The sequence below is a fragment of the Trypanosoma equiperdum genome, assembly GCF_001457755.1.
Source record: "Trypanosoma equiperdum strain OVI genome assembly, contig: ctg_665, whole genome shotgun sequence".
NCBI lineage: Eukaryota > Euglenozoa > Kinetoplastea > Trypanosomatida > Trypanosomatidae > Trypanosoma > Trypanosoma equiperdum.
This window is the reverse complement of record NW_027124604.1, coordinates 1-13,749: the sequence shown is the minus strand read 5'-3', so window position 1 is coordinate 13,749 and position 13,749 is coordinate 1. Positions and strand designations below refer to the sequence as shown.

The 13,749-nt window shown below is 51.5% G+C and overlaps 5 protein-coding genes across 5 annotated transcripts; all 5 read right to left on the bottom strand.

Annotated features, from left to right (window-relative positions):
• Window positions 1-310: 310 nt before the first annotated feature.
• Window positions 311-3,316, bottom strand: TEOVI_000309500 (uncharacterized protein; the record flags this gene model as incomplete). The annotated part of the gene is made up of 1 exon (XM_067226062.1): window positions 311-3,316. One exon carries the CDS (start codon window positions 3,314-3,316, stop codon window positions 311-313), a length of 3,006 nt encoding a protein of 1,001 aa, XP_067082163.1.
• An 872-nt stretch (window positions 3,317-4,188) lies between these two features.
• TEOVI_000309400 (ecotin family (I11), putative) lies at window positions 4,189-4,653 on the bottom strand (the record flags this gene model as incomplete). Its single annotated transcript, XM_067226061.1, has 1 exon — window positions 4,189-4,653. The coding sequence occupies one exon, from the start codon at window positions 4,651-4,653 to the stop codon at window positions 4,189-4,191; it is 465 nt and encodes a 154-aa protein (XP_067082162.1).
• A 474-nt stretch (window positions 4,654-5,127) lies between these two features.
• Window positions 5,128-7,791, bottom strand: TEOVI_000309300 (metalloprotease, putative; the record flags this gene model as incomplete). The annotated part of the gene is made up of 1 exon (XM_067226060.1): window positions 5,128-7,791. One exon carries the CDS (start codon window positions 7,789-7,791, stop codon window positions 5,128-5,130), a length of 2,664 nt encoding a protein of 887 aa, XP_067082161.1.
• A 308-nt stretch (window positions 7,792-8,099) lies between these two features.
• Window positions 8,100-9,629, bottom strand: TEOVI_000309200 (uncharacterized protein; the record flags this gene model as incomplete). Its single annotated transcript, XM_067226059.1, has 1 exon — window positions 8,100-9,629. One exon carries the CDS (start codon window positions 9,627-9,629, stop codon window positions 8,100-8,102), a length of 1,530 nt encoding a protein of 509 aa, XP_067082160.1.
• A 737-nt stretch (window positions 9,630-10,366) lies between these two features.
• TEOVI_000309100 (uncharacterized protein) lies at window positions 10,367-13,732 on the bottom strand (the record flags this gene model as incomplete). Its single annotated transcript, XM_067226058.1, has 1 exon — window positions 10,367-13,732. The coding sequence occupies one exon, from the start codon at window positions 13,730-13,732 to the stop codon at window positions 10,367-10,369; it is 3,366 nt and encodes a 1,121-aa protein (XP_067082159.1).
• Between the last annotated feature and the right edge of the window lie 17 nt (window positions 13,733-13,749).

Sequence of the window (13,749 nt, the reverse complement as noted above, 5' to 3'; positions counted from 1 at the left end):
TGTGTGTGTGTGTGTGTGTGTGTGTGTGTACGATCATTACTGAGGCACTTTAATTTCCGTTTCCCCCTATTCGGAAGCTGCCCCGGCGTCCCTTCCTTGATACCCATCGGTGAAGTCGTTCGCACCCCCAACATATGCAATGCACACGCTTTCATCACTGCGCAATGATAACACTGCTCACTCCTCACTGACTCAGTGAAGAAATAATGTTGCGCTGCGGGATAAGAAAGGGGGAAATTGCGGCAGCAGAAAATATACACAGGGCGCCACATCCACAGACGCTACTAAACACTCGTGCTGCATGCACAGTTCACCACTTGTAGACTAGTGTCTCAACAATTGCCCACAACAAGAAACAACCAGCGTTCGACTCAGTTAAGCACTCAACAGCCAAATGGTAGATATCGCCATTGTAAAGCTGCGACAGCTCAAACATGGACGACCACTCGCGTTTATCCACTTCCAGCGGGGTCTTCTCCTCTGCTCTTCCAGGGATACTTACCGTACCTTCACCATATTCCATCTGCGTGCTTCCTATATTTCCACTCATCAGATTTGTAAGTGCGCCGATCTCTTCCCTCACAAGCGCGCTCACGTACGGTAGAAAGAACCAATACAGAAGGCAAACCAAACAAACAAGCGGAATCACAAACACCCTTGTTCGTCCCCACAACGTCACGAGGGAAGGTTCGACAGCCTCATGGACTTCTTCCGTGAGGAGCGTGATACCGTGCAGTTTTGCCGTGTACCATCGGCGTATCGATGCCTCACGTCGTGTAGCGCTGACACAAACGTGCACGATGCTGTCGTACCATGCTTTTGCAAGGTTCTTCACGGGAGCGGCAACAGTAACCCAAAACTCCTGCCAAGCACGCCACCACTTCAACGTGAGAGATGTGCCCTCCACAGCAGCGGGGAAAACCGCGCCGCCGCCCCCACCAACACCGAAGCAGCCAATCTCTAAAGAAGCGAAGTTCGACACCAATAAGAACGGCCCAGCAAAAAGGATCTTTACTGTAATCCACAAAAGCTTCACGAGCGATGCCACGATCGAAACAAACGCTAACAGGGTATCCAATAACAGCCGCGACGGATGCTTTAACAGAAAAACTATAATACTCAACGGGTAGGACGCAATTTCCAGTGGGTAGAACTGAGTCAGAAAACTGACGAGTGCGGACGCAACGGTAACACAAACGGACACCGTGTACGTTATCATCATTGAAACACGCACGGTAACATGCTCCTCTAGCCAAATCAGAAGTGGCTCAAACGTAGAGGAGAAAAACCTCTTCATTTGTGGCAAATGCTTGTAAAGATCATAGAGTCCAACAAACAGAGAAATGATGGGCCATATATTTACCAAACCTACAAATGTCAACCGCAGAGCCCGCCTGTATGGCAGACCTGTAGACGCTAGAAACACTGTCCACGTCGGCATACCCAACTCATACATGGCAAGCATGCGTCGTTGCTCCCTAAGGGACGCGGTGTAGGGATGCGTCCCGGGCTCAGGCATCAGCACCTCCCGCAGCACAGCATTAAAGTTTGGGTCTTCCGAATACAGCGTGACAATTGTATCAAAATGCACAGCGGTTAGTTCCGGCATTAAACGAGACCGAATGGTAGGCGCAATTTGAGGAAGGAAGTGGAACTTCTCCGCGCTTTCATGCAGCACGTTCCCCTCCCCTGTGCTGACTGTCGGATCGGTTTGCACGCTCGTCACAACTGTCTGCTGACTCGTTTGTCGAGTACCGAAGCTACATTGAGGTGTCAATGACGTCCCCACCCACCCGTCGTCCCGGGGAAAATCATTTGTTGTATTTTGTTGCTGTCGGCAGTCGCACCTGCCGCAATCATCAAGCGCTGCAGAATGCTCCGCATAGCGCATACTCGGTTCTTGCCGTGTTGCATGTATCCACCGCCCTTCTCCCGCACTCATCTCAGGAGGAGCTGCTGCAGTGCTCACTGACGCATGGCTACGCGCAGGGCTTAAGCCTGTGCAGCTTCCCGTGCAACCAGCATATTTGTGACGCCTAACCCCAACACACGGTAAAACGTTCGTTATCCCGCGTTGCTCCTGCTGATCCATCAGGTACTGATCACCGGGGCAGTTGTAGTACTCCAATGCTCCTTCTAATGTTGGAAAAAAGTATACATTAACCACCTTGGCTTCAATAGCAAAGCGACTGGAAACCAGGCGCGGGTTGTAGTCCATTGCAGTCACATCTTCATGCTTCACCTCAACTACTTCTACACCGACTGTACTGTGATCCTCCGCTTTGCTAGACGCACAACTGCCTGACATGGCACCTCCTATCTTCTTCTGAAAAAGCCCACGCAAAGGCAGCGGCGGCAGCGCTGATGAGTTTTCCATCGACTCTTCACAATCCGCCCTCGGTACACACCGAAAAGTTGACTGCCTTCCACAGTCCGCGAATGCAGGCGGCGTACCAAAGAAATACTTGCGAAGCTTATTTCGTAATGTGTCCCGCGATGTTTTGTCCCTGCGCTCCACGGGACTGATGATAAAAGCGAAACGGTCACGTGGCCGTGCATTGTGGAGCCAACGTACTGTGTGACCACTGACCTCCCCGTCTCCTAGTCGCCTGTGGCTGAAGTAATCCCAACCACCAGCCACAGTTCGCCAACCGCCCAACGTCACGTAGTGCAAAAGCACCGGCGGTAGGTGCTCTAATCCGTAGGGATAAAATATGCTGCTGTGTGTGGGTTGAATACTGGAGGTTTGTGCAGCAGGTGACGCACGACGGGGTGTGGCGTCGCTGCAGGATGTGATTTCCGCGAATTCACCCCATACTCCTTCTCGTTGCTTCGACACCTCTATCACCATCGACAAGGATTGGCCCTCCATACCTTTTGGACCACACGAAGACAAATCCATTTCCTCTTGGGACCGGCCGCTTTGTTGCAACTCTTGCACTAACCCCCCTTGATATTTCACTCCCAAGTAATGAGCGCTCGACGTGACTCCGTTCGACTGGACGAAGCCCGGACACACACTGTCCTGAACTAACTGAGAAGACTTGACTTTACGAGTTCTCTCACTATTGATATCTGCGCTTCGAGATTCATCTGATGCACTTTGCATAACAGCGTCGAATGCGGCACCGACCGAACATGGTTGTGCTGCATCTATATCTGTTGGGTGGAGTGGCGCGGATGTTTCCTTCCGTTGAAGGCCACCCAACAACATATCTGTCACTCCACTAAAGTGTAATGACCCTCCCGATGAGCCAGGGCCCTCCGATGACATATCCGCCACACGTGGATCACCATGTGAGTCGGAACTCCGCATACGCCGCAAGTTTTGACAGGCCACTCGCCCGGCGTTGACTGCCGTTTATATATAAATAAATAAATAAATATATATATTTATGCCTGCGCCACCCAAAATTAGAGGTAAACAAGTTCTGGGTCGCTTTTACACCTCCCGCGATGTTATTTAAGACAGGCGAGGTGACGCTGTGAGTGACTGTGTTGGTGGTGGTGGCGCGTTGAACTGTTTGAAAGGGGACACGAAAAAGGAGTTCTTACGCCTCCTATATCCTTCCCCCCCCTTCGCCGCAGACACCAACACAGCACCGCTCCGTACTACTAAAGGGTGCTTTTGCTACACCAAGTACCTCCCTCTTCCCCTGGTACAGTGTGCCAAGGTCCGCGTGGGTACACTGCGGAAGGCAACAAAAGACCGCGCGAGCGATGTTGAGCGTTTACAGATGAGAGAAGAGGAGAGATCGAGGCATATATACATACATATATTCTTTAGATTTTGTATGCCCGGTATATGGCAACAGATATATGTGTATCTTGATATATATATATATATACATACTCGGTATGTTACACGCACACTGACGGCCACACTAGTACATATCACTCATTCCACTCTTTGCCTCCTTGTTTTGTCTCATTTTCTTTGCTCCATGTGCGGTCCTTACGAGGCGAGAGTTGAGCAACTGAAAAAAAATAATACATGACACACAGGCACGCAACCACCAAAGGTGGCACCTAACAACATTACCCCCCCCCCCACACACACACCCCGGGTATTGACAAAGGTATTCTCTTCCCCCTCCACAGGGGAGAGGCTCTTCTCTTTGCCGCTTACTCTTCAGTACATTAAGCCATTCACTCCAAACACAACGTACGAATCCATACGAACTGTAGCTAACCCGCCCTCTCCTCGATCTTGAGCAGACCCTCCGGTTCTGTGGGTTCCACCTTCTGCATATCAATGGGTGTCCACACGCGATACCTCAGCTCCGTATTATGGGGGAGATACACTACCACTGGTAGTTGGCTGTTGTAACGAATGAAGTGCTTGGTCGGAACGGGGACGAAACGAGTCGGTCGGTGGAAAGAACGGATTGATCTACGCGTGGTTACGAGTGGCTCCATCTCTACCACGTAGTAGCTATATCCCCAGCCGTGAATAACCTCCTCCCTCACCACGCCGGAGACCGTACCCGTGGCCAACCCATCCTCCATCACACGACCTGGGATGAGCTCCACTCGGTAGTTTTCCTCTTCATCTGGTTTCTCTTCGAGCAGTATAATGCAGCAGGTCTGGCCGGGACCCGGCTCAGGGTAAGGGGCCTTGAAGTCAGCGAGTGTCGGAGGTCGGTCTGTCATTTCTTCCCCCCCTTACTTTTGTTTCCTCTTTCGAACTTTTTCTTCGCTTCGCTTCCTTTCGCGGGTAACTCAGCGCCCTCTTTAGAGCAACACAATATTTATGATATATGGTGGTTCTACTTGTTCGTAAACTTCCAACAAAACACGACAAAAATGGAAAAGCTGAAATGGCACGAGTTAGTCACAAAGTTTGCAGCAACAAAAGAAAGAGTTATTTTAAATCAGGGTTGGATGCCAACGCTTGTACAAAACGATGATAACAAACGCGCGAGGGAGGTGGACAATGGCAAAACAGAACAAATGGTGAAGTATGGAGGGCAGATACCGCACTGACGCACAAGAGAAAGATATCCCCCCCTCCCATGATTTACACCTCCCCGGCTTACCGTCGCACAAACGCGTTGTTTCACACACGCAAAGACCAAAGCACCCACTACTCCATTCTGTCTAATTCATGCTCGGTCTACCCTTCGCTCACCGTTTGATGGTTGCCTCACCTTCACCTTCACCTTCGTCCTCCTCCTCCTCCTCCTCATCCGCGTCCATCACTCCTGTTGGAAAGGAGCCGAACTTTTTATTCCATTCCACATAACGACGAACTTCATCCGCCCCGACACTTGGTCGAGAGCGTCGTAGCGCCCTAACAAAGTCCTTTCTTTGGATAGGCCTTAGCTCACGTATTTCGAGATCCTTCAGCTTCTCCTTAAGCTCACGCACCGCATACATTGCCGCTTCAGAACACAATTGTTTAATGTCCGAACCCGAGTATCCTTCAGTCGCTGTGGCAACATGCATGATGCTCTTCTCGTCCATATCACTCACACTAGAAGCGGCTTTTCCAGCGCTCTCCGCACTTTGACCAACAGCCTGCCCACAGTTAGTACCTGTCTGTTCAAGTAGCATCTTTATAAGCTGAGCGCGCGCATTGATGTCGGGAAGGGGGATGTAGAGCCGCTTTTCCAACCGCCGCCTTGCTGCTTCATCCAATTCGTCAGGCCTATTTGTGGCGCCAATGAGAAGGACACGGTCCCCTTGGTTCGTGGCAACACCATCAAGTTGCACGAGAAACTCGGTCTTCACGCGCCGCACAGCGTCCATTTCGCCCTCGCTACGCATGGAGAGGAGGGAATCGATTTCATCAATGAAGATAACACTCGGTTGCTTCACTACGGCAACGGCAAAGAGGCAACGAACTAACTTTTCACCGTCACCCATCCATTTCGACATCACAGAAGAGGCGCTAATGTTGAAGAAGGTGCACTGTGCACGGTTCGCAATGGCGCGAGCAATCATCGTCTTCCCTGTGCCTGGTGGACCAAACAGCAGCAGCCCACGCGGCGGACCTCGAAGACCGACAAAAAACTCCGGTCGCTGCAGCGGCCACACAATCACTTCCTCCACGCTCCGTTTGGCGTGCTCAAGACCTGCAATGGCATTCCAACCAACACCACCCCCACCACCGCTGTGCTCAATGATTTCTGAAGCAACTTGCGCTACAAGACGTGCATCCAGCGATTGGAGGATCGGAGGAATACTGCCATCCGGCAGGAGTAGAGAGGAGGGGAAATCGCTACGGTCATCGTCGGAGCTGGAGGCTCTTGAGCGCTGCTTCAGTCTCCGCGCCGGAGACAATCTGTTACTTTTGACGGTGGAACTTACCGATCCTGTCGGAGGAGGAGGAGGAGGAGTGCCACCAGTAGAATCTTGAGTTCCCTTGTCAGCTGACGGCACATCACCATTGGGTCGCACGGGTTGTCGCTGAAACGGTGGTGTGAAACCCGGGTATCGCACGCCTGGTGCCGGCTTTCGCCGCTCCATAGAAAACTGAGGTGGCACCCCGCGCCCCGCCTTCAAGTCCATTTTCAGTTGCTCACAGGCAGTAACAAAGCCGCCGGCGCTGCTCCCAGGTCCCCGTTCATTTTCCTCGTCGCCCCCTTTACCAGCTCTGCTGCCGTGAGCGTTGTGACGACCTGTCCAAGGGTCTCCCCTACGATTGGCAGTGGACGAATTTTCCGCGCGTTCAATTGCTTCTCCCTCGCCCGAGGCCAATTGAGAACGTTGCAGACTCCCGGAAACCTTTGCTGTGCTTCCCGTGAGAGGAGACAGACGGGGGGCGCTGTTCTCGTCGGTGGTACCTGACGGCAGCGGTTGACCTTTTTGGGTATGCGGTTGTGATGAAGTGGCGGACCGCTGGGATTGAACGATTCTGTTCTGTTCAGACCGCTGGGTCTCCTGTCGTTTTGTTTGGTCGGTCGCCGGGGTAGGGAGGCTGCCAGTAACTGTACCTTCTACGTCGGGGTCACATTGTTTCCGTGATTTCAAAACCCCTTCGCCAATTCTGACCACAAAAGAGGGATTCCGCTTGCACGAGGATGTGACACTTCCGTCGTTGTCGTTGTCGCTGTTGTCGTCTTGCCGTCGCCGTTTGAGAACTCCTTCGCGCTGCTGTGTCAGAGTCGACTGAGTGAAACGATTACCTAGTTGGCTCAGTGTACCGGAGCCTTGAGTCATAGAGAGCTCTCTGCCGTCTTTCTGTGTGGCAACGACCGCCTGTTCTGCTGTGTCCAACAAAATCGCCCCTAGCGCCGGATGTGACTGCCGAAGGAAAGGCACCGGATCCTGCACGCTGGGGTGACGGACAGGTTCTGCCTCGCGCTCTTCACTCGTACATAAGATGGGTGCCAACGCGAGTTCTTTGTCGTGATTTATCAGGCCCTCTAGAAACGTACATGTTGTACCAAGCGCCATAGTGCGGTTCATGAGCAGCAGCTGCCCTACCTCCTCCTCACTTCCCATAATGACATTGCTCACGCCTCGCGGTTTCTGTCTTTGCTGCTTACGACAGGTTGCAGCAAGCGTAGATTCAAACGTGACCGCTTGCATATGCTTCTGGACAACGCTTACCATGAAGCCTCCCATCCGCTGCATAGCTTTTTTCTCTTCGAGTGTTTCAAACTCACTACTCTCTATTATTCTCTGACTTTCCTGAAGTGTCTGAATATGATGGTGTTCACTGGAAACAATCGTGTCGTACACAGCGCGCCGCAACAGATTCGCCCCCTCCTCTGCAGGGGCAGTAGAAAGCACGCATGGTTCCTTTTTTTTCCCGTGATGGATCTGACGCAAACATGAAAGCATCCGAAACGTAAACTCCGGTGCAACCACCGGGGACTGCAGCTATGTCCTGCTCTGCTTTGCAGAGTAGCCTACCCTGAGTAAAGGGACGTTCATTCAACCAAAAACATTGAATTGGGGAGGAAAGAAAAGAAACAAAGAGTTGAAAAAACGATGTCGAGGTATACGTATACGGTTCAAATAGAACCAAAGGACTGAAGTTAAGGTCTGTGTTTATTTATGGACGGGTGGCTAATGGCAAAGCAAAGCAAAGCAAAACCAAAAGCAATGGACAAAGCAGACAAATATTTATGCACCTACTCTTCAATTTGCTATTCAGCTTCACAGAAAAGAGTACGAACCAATAACAACGACATCACAGCCACCTCACACATGAGCCACAGCGCAGTCGTTCCACTTTCCACACCGCTTACGGCAGCATCTACAACGTCCTCACTGTCGGATGCGGTGCATGTAGTTGCGCCCGCCGTGTGGTCGACCCTGCGCTGCCACTCGCCGTCTGCAGCAGTAAGCTCTGAACAAAAAAGTGACATTACCTTCGCTACCCACTGGTCGAATGAATTATTGAGGGTAGCGACTTGCATTGGTCCCTTTACCTCCTCATGTTGAGGAACGCAACGCTGCAGTAATTCTTTCGCCCTCTCAGCCGCCACACGTATGTGTGGAAAAAAACAAGAGGAATACATGTCTATCATGCACTGCTCCATCGCATGATCCAGTGAGTGGCGCTGGTGGCGTTGCACCTGCTTTTTAGATACCAGCACCGAATACAACTGCCTGCGATGATGCCATTGCTGTAGCGACTGCAGCGAGCTCTGAAGCAATAGGCTCAAATCTGCATTGTTAAAGGAGCACAGCGGGGTCGACTTGGGAGGAGTGGTAATAGCTTCCACTCTGCTCCCGGCACAAGGGCCCCACACCTCTATGGGTATGGCTTGTGTCAAACATTTCCTGAGCAAGGACTCTATTTCGTTCCATGAACCTTCCAACGGCAGCTGCTCCGTTGATTGTCGTGCCGCTTCGAGTGATAATCCCTTCTCCGTGGTAGCTGGCGGAAGCTGGTTGGCCACACTGTCAACGAAGCTGCGCAAAAAATTGCGCGCCCATGGGACCAGAAGCGACCGCCTGTTTGCGTGGCGGTTAAGGAGTTGAAGCACGGCGCCCCTCCTTTCTTCCCATGGCGATGGTGTGGGCGGTAACTTAACCATATTCACCTCCGCGTGCCTCCGACTGATTTGAGGAACCGAAGCGGTATCTGTCAAAGCAGCACTTGAAGATGTGGGCGCAGTGTCCAACACCAGCTTCACCGCACCAAATTTAGACCGGATCGTATTTCCTCTCTTGAGATTTTTTTTCTGCAGGCTCGTCGTCGATGCCACTAATGGCGCTTCGGTGGTCTCTGGCGACGTCTTGAAAACAAGGGGTGACGGATGGACGGAGCCGTCTGACACACACTCAGCGAAGCCCTGTTCTACCGTACCGCGCTCCCACACCGCCGCGCCGTTGTAATAATTACTCTCCCAGGTGTTATGACTACACATAGTCCCGTGCTCTACAATTTTACTCAAGCCTCCGGCACTGTTAGCATCATCATTATCATCCATAAGACAAGAACCGAAAGGCGATGCGGTTGAAACTAAATTGCTGAGCACATCCCCGAGTGCGCCTACCGAAGAATGGCCGACATCAGTGCCGTCACTTGCACTCCCAAGGGTTGTGCCAACACTACGCTCCTTCTTATTATATTCATCATCTTGGGGGGCCACCAACGAGTCAACATATGCCTTCCCAAAGGACTTCACCTCCGAAACAATATTCGTCATGTAGGTCGAGAATTGCATCTTTCCTTTCCCTTGTGAGCCTACCCTACTGGATTATCCATAACAACTGATATTTCCCAAACAATAATGATAAAAAATAAGGTAAAATAAAATGGGAGAAAAGGATAATCACAGATCGAAACGAGTGACAGAGTTAGAACCTCACTAGCACTATTAATTTGACCAAGTACATATGTACATATGCATCATGTTGCTTTCGATAAGTATAACACGGCGAAAGTGCCACCTCCTTTGAGTCACTAGAAGAAAAAGCATGCAAAAACATTAAAAACACTTAAAATACGATATTCACACAACTGTGGCGGATCATAAAAACATTATACACTAGCGTCCGTCCTTCAAATATTCCATTTCCTGCTTTTGCAGGTAAACACTAAATGTATACACACAATGGTCGTTTTAAACATCTGCTATCCATAACGTGAAGTGCATCTGATAGCAAAACTAAAGCAATCACAAAAAAATATGTATCACTTGGTCACACAACGCCCCTTTCATTCTTTGGAAAATATGAACAAAAGATAATGTCACCCGTCCATAAACAGTAAAGGTCCCCTTTGCTTTTTTTCGTACCCCACCTCCCACACGAACGTACAGAAGCTCCAGTGCTGCTCGCAGTCAAGCTCATAATTCCACCCTCTACAGCCCCCGCTGAGGGATCCCGTAGCTCACGGTCCCTCTTGACGCAACGGGCCTCATACAAAACAGAAAGAGGAGATAATAACCCCTCTTGTGCCTTACGCCTCTTCATTTCCCGATTCCGATGTGCTTTCAGGGGTAACAGACTCACTTCCGCTTTTTTCAGTAACCTCAGGTGTCCATACCTCTGCGTTGCGCGGCATCAAGGGCGGTGACGCGTGTTGCGGAACACGTTCTCTCGGCACAACGCTCCACTGAGCAGTTGATGGCCGCTGCAGCGCGGCTCGTCGGAACGCACCACCAGCTCCGGTGCTGCACCGGCGCTCGTGTGCACCATCACCTGCAAACGTAGTCACCTCTGTCGTTTCAGAGGCGACCGATACAGGCACAGGAGAGTCAGTTGTCTTATTAACCCTTAAAGGCTGTAACCGTGTTTCTCTTGGGCAGAGTGGGACTAAATCGAAGCGATGTCTCGACGAATCGGGGAAACGCGTCGCCACGGATGCACGAGGAGGTGTTACCAGCAGAGGGGCCAGTTTCCCAGCAGGGCGCCGTCTCACTGCTGGAAGAGGGTTGCCACCACCAAGATACTCGCAAGCAGCAAGCGCCGTAAGGAACTGGGTAAAGTCATCAAACTTTACAACATGTGGTCTACTTAGTGCTGCAAATGTCGTTTGGAGCAGCTGGTTCAGCCCCGCTAATGTTACGTCTGGACGACTTCCCAGAGTTTGCACCAAAAACTCCTCGAAGTTTCCGTAGCTCAACAACTTGCCACTGCCCCCTGCTGCGCCATTATAGAAACCCCTGATGAGTCCGAGATCCTCTGTGCTTAAGTGAAAAGCATCAGCTCCACCAAGTGCCAGCTGCGTGCCCCACCGTTTCAACGCGCAGGGTAGGTCTTTCCTGCAACAGGCAATGAATTGCTTATAAGCAGACCCACCGCCCAATCCCCGCAGTACTCTCACATCGGCAACAGTTGGGCCAGTAAGCTGCGGGAGACGATCCTCATCAACACAAACCGCAGTGTTGCCATAGAAGCCACTCCCGTTATCACACTCGGATACAGGATGATGTTGCAAAATTGTATCCCACAGCCCTCTTAACCCTTCGGGAGCCGTGTTAACGCGGTCGATCGCATGGACCTTTGCAAGTCGTAACACAATACAGCGCATCTCATCTTTACTGCCTTCGTCGTTGGGATTCTCCCGTAGCTTGAGTGCACACTGCCTAAACTCCAGGTCGGTGGAAAGTTCTATGTCCGACAGAGGAACACCGTACGGTAGCGGCGGTAAGAATGGGTACTTATTGAAGATTGACTCATTCTTCTCCTCCTTCTGTTTCGACAGCTCACAAATGTACGCAAACATTTTCGTGCCAAAATGCTGGGCACCTCTACACGCAGCAGCGATAGCTTGTGCGTTGCCATCTGCCACTAGATCGTGGTGGCACAGGTGCGCCCAGGGCTGGGGCACGCCACGGGGGTTGGCTCTGTCGATTGGACCGTTATGAATAGCAGTCCCAGCCTTCATCTCGTTTGCTGCCTTCTCTGAAAGTTGCATCCGCCGACCTTCACGTACCGCCAGCGCATGTTGTAAAGTATCCGCACGAGGGGAGCCCCTAGACAATTCGATAGCCCGTCGAACAGCCGCAGCCTCAACCTCCTCAAGGTATGCTTTAGCAAGAAGTGAGACTTGACACTTGTACGCCTGAGAGAGATCCTCGCTTTGAAATATCAACTCCATTGCTACCTCGTCAGCCTCAACCTCCCTCACTGTCACGTTACGTTGGCTTAGGCGTGATGCCTTGCCGAGTATCCTCTCGATGAAGTGTCGCTCTCTCCCTAACTCCTCTGCCTCCCGCTGAGTGATGGGTATGATGTCTGAGAGGCTTTTCTGACACTGCTGTTCCCGTTTCTCAAAATCACCAGGCCGCTGAGACACATCACAACCAAAAATGGCACTCTCGACACCACCGTACGTTCGATCGGGAAGGAATTGTCTGGCAACAGCCGTACGCGGCAGCCGAACGCCCATTCCTTGTGGAGAGTCACTTCCGCTCTGCGTTCTGTCGGAAAGGACCTTGGTTTTTGGGGCGTCAGGTCTGCCAGCTCGCACGAAGTCCAGTAGACCCAATCTCTTTCGTTCATACAACCCATTCAAGCTTGTGTCGTCCCCGGCGACCTGCAGTGCCCCCACCCGGTTTTCGTTGGTCCTGGTTTCCTGTTTTGCCGACGACAACGGCCCCAGTCGTACCAATGCGCAGTGCGCTGGATGCTGGTCACTTTCACCTGTCGCTAAGGACAGTGAGCCTAACGACGGCGACAGCCGCGGAGCATCGCTGTGGCCAAGAACCCGTCGATCCCGCGATACTATCGGGTCACGCACGAATGCGCTTGGCGACCACGGCACCACCCTCATAACCTGGTCGTCGATAGCGGACTCTCTCACGTCTGGTACTGCAGATATTGCAACTGATGAGGTTGACCTCCCTCTTCCATTTGTCAAAGAGTTACCGCACTCTTGCCTCGACGTTTCCCCCTTGGAACCGGAAAGATGCTCGAGGCCGACTTCCACCATTTCACCGTGCATAAGGTTTTGCACCGCCTCTACAGTCAAACAATGGGTGGACAACCCATCTCCACAGTTGGGTCTGTGTCGGCATCGTCGCACCGACAGCTTATCCAATGCGTCAGTTTGAATCTCTCCTTTTTCATAAATCCACGACATGTTACGCGTGTCGCCTCTACATGCGGCACGGGGGACTTTCATGGAATAGTGTGCAATCCCACCACTCAAACTAAACAAAAAAAGGTCCGGCTTACTTGCAATTTCGGTGATTATTATACTAGGAATCACGCTCACTTCCCACAACGAAATCAGCTTGGAGGTGCGAACGTGCCTCGGCATCACTTGGAGCCTCAACCTCCCCGGGTTCTGAGGTGAATCTGCCACACTCACACAACCCTCGATACCACCAATGAGTTTTACGGCATTTCGCAACCTTCGGCTTACGTTCAACACCCTGTCCTGCCGCGAGGCCGCATCCTCATCTGCCATTACAGTTAATTCCTTGAAAAGACCAAGGCTACCACTATTCAATACGAAATGTTTTGTGAGGACCTGCCGCCCTTCAGCATCCATCAACATAACAACCATCAATGACCCCTTTGGTAAGTAAGAGCACTTCTTGAAGGGATATCCAGAAACCCTCGGTATTAAACACGAAGGCTTCTTCCCCTCCACGACGAAGCCCTTAAAAAGATGGGGAGATAAAGTCCCTAACCCGACTACCCCACCTACAACACTGCAAACGGTACCAATAACCGACTTCAAATACCGACCAAACCTCAATAGCGGAGACAGCTCTCTCTCAGCGCACAGTTGATGTACAACCACATTTGTCTCACGCACAACAAGTAAGATTGTTTTTTCATCACATGCTTCGTGCACCTCCGCATCTTTCATTAAGCTGTCAAACACAT